Source organism: Bison bison, unplaced genomic scaffold (genome assembly GCF_000754665.1).
Source record: "Bison bison bison isolate TAMUID 2011002044 unplaced genomic scaffold, Bison_UMD1.0 scf7180017864208, whole genome shotgun sequence".
NCBI classification, from domain to species: Eukaryota; Metazoa; Chordata; class Mammalia; order Artiodactyla; family Bovidae; genus Bison; species Bison bison.
In genome coordinates this window covers 44,895-46,633 of record NW_011494780.1, presented here as the reverse complement: position 1 = coordinate 46,633, position 1,739 = coordinate 44,895, and the positions used below count along the sequence as shown (strand labels likewise).

Below are 1,739 nucleotides of genomic sequence, written 5' to 3'. Positions count from 1 at the left end.
CATTCAGACCCTGTGGCAACGCCAACCCCCACAAGTGGGTGCGACACCTCAGCCACAGCGACGCCTACGTCATTCGGATCTGAGGCTCCCAAATGACACAGGAGGCAGAGGTGGCGGTCAGGGCATCGGAGAAGGACGAAGTTTTCTCTCCTAGTGTCCTGACCTGGAGCTGGGGCTGGAAGAGTCCTGAGTCCTTGAGACCAGGGAGCTCGACGAGATAGACTCTCCTGTGGGACCTGACCCAGGGAGGACTGAAGTGGATCACAACTTAAAAATCAAACTTTTATTCTGAGCAACTGGCTGTACAATATCTAAAGAGAAAGTCACATGGGGGGAAGCTGGCTACTACCTTCTTCCACCCAGCATGTGTGTGTCTGTGTGTGTGGGAGAGAGAGAGAGAGAATCCAGGGAGAAGGTCAGCATCAGGGTGCGGGAGGAGGGGAGCCGGTCCCGGGGGGCTGCGAGCCATTAGCCTTTGGAGTCCCTGGAGCAGGAGGGGGGCTCTCCCCAGCTTCCGGTTTCCCCCCACAGAGGGCGCTGCCCCCAAGTGGGGAGGGGGCTGAGGTTGGGGTAGGGACAGGAGAAGGATGGGAGGCGGGGCCTCCTTTGCCCTCCCCCGTGGGCGGCAGAGACACCACAATGTACTTCTGGACACTGCCAGGACCAGCGGGGGCGGTGCTGGGGGGCGCGGTAGTGGCGGGGGGGACCAGCTTGACGATGGGCTGCACGCTGGGGACGGTGGTGGTGACGGGAGAGGTTGTGGTGGAACCGGAGCCCGGGGCTGAGGTGCTGAGGGACAGGACCTGGGCCGGAAGGAAGGCAGTGCCGCTGGCCTGCACCCGCCCCACACCCCAGGCTGGGGGATGCCTCCCGTGCTCCAACCTGGGCCCCAGTATCCCCAGTCCCACGCGGGGTACCTGCTGGGTGGATGAGGCGCTGGAGGACGAAGACATGACAATGAACTTGGTTGGCGGCGGGGACGGCTGTGGGGGGGCAGCAGCTCGCGTAGACACAAGCGTCTGGACGGGCAATGCAATGGAGCCGGGGACCTTCAGCAGGCCGGGGGTCCGAGGGCCAGGCTGGGGGGCCTGTGACAGGGTCAGTGTGGGCCGGGGCTGTAGAAAGCAGCAGCAGGAAGAAAACATCACCATCTGTGTTCACCAGCTCCCCCAAGATGGCTGACTTAGGGGGCCCCATGTTTCACAGAAATCAGGGTGCGCCCCCCAGCATGTGGTGTCTGTGAGCCCCACTGGGATGGGAACCACCCCCCGAGTTTTCCTTCCTTTCACCCTCCCCTCCCTCTCCACTTGCTCCCCCTTCCTCCCCGAGCCTGCACTGACCTGAGTGATGGTCAGGGTGGTCCTGTTGACCTGCTGAGCCTGCAGTGCAGCCTGAGCCCGGGCCTTGACCACATGCGAGCAGAGGAGGGGCCCAAGGGACCCAAATTCTGCCCGATAGGCGTCCTGATTGTCGGGCGGCGGGCGCAGCTTTGCCAGGACAGGGGCACAGTGTTTCTGTAGAGAGAAGGCAAAGATCTACCAGGTGGAGGGAGGGCCGGGACGCTGAGAATCCGGACAGGGAAGGGGTGACAAAGGAGGTCATCCATTGTTTCAGTGCATGCCTGCTGGAGGCCAGGCTGTGCTCGCTGGCTTATCGGTGTGTAAGGAATGCGGAGGTTTTTCCTCGTAGAGAACACAGGCACCAGCTGGCTGAGTGGACAGCTCGCTGAGTGATTACAG

At 62.3% G+C, this 1,739-nt stretch overlaps 2 protein-coding genes across 6 annotated transcripts in view; one reads left to right on the top strand and one right to left on the bottom strand.

The window, feature by feature from the left end:
• AP4M1 (adaptor-related protein complex 4, mu 1 subunit) overlaps positions 1-165 on the top strand; it is a 3,605-nt gene extending 3,440 nt beyond the window's left edge. Inside the window, exon 15 of the mRNA XM_010844787.1 lies at positions 3-165. Coding sequence (XP_010843089.1) covers positions 3-83 — 81 coding nt within the window. The 3' untranslated portion in view covers positions 84-165. The remainder of the gene's footprint in view (positions 1-2) is intronic.
• A 106-nt stretch (positions 166-271) lies between these two features.
• TAF6 (TAF6 RNA polymerase II, TATA box binding protein (TBP)-associated factor, 80kDa) overlaps positions 272-1,739 on the bottom strand; it is an 8,843-nt gene continuing 7,375 nt past the window's right edge. For all 5 annotated transcript variants that reach the window (XM_010844756.1, XM_010844758.1, XM_010844757.1 and 2 more), the window contains exons 13-15: positions 1,341-1,514; positions 918-1,115; positions 272-803 (exon numbers count right to left, since the gene is read on the bottom strand). In XM_010844756.1, the coding sequence (XP_010843058.1) occupies positions 423-803; positions 918-1,115; positions 1,341-1,514 (753 nt within the window). In that variant the 3' untranslated portion in view covers positions 272-422. The remainder of the gene's footprint in view (positions 804-917; positions 1,116-1,340; positions 1,515-1,739) is intronic.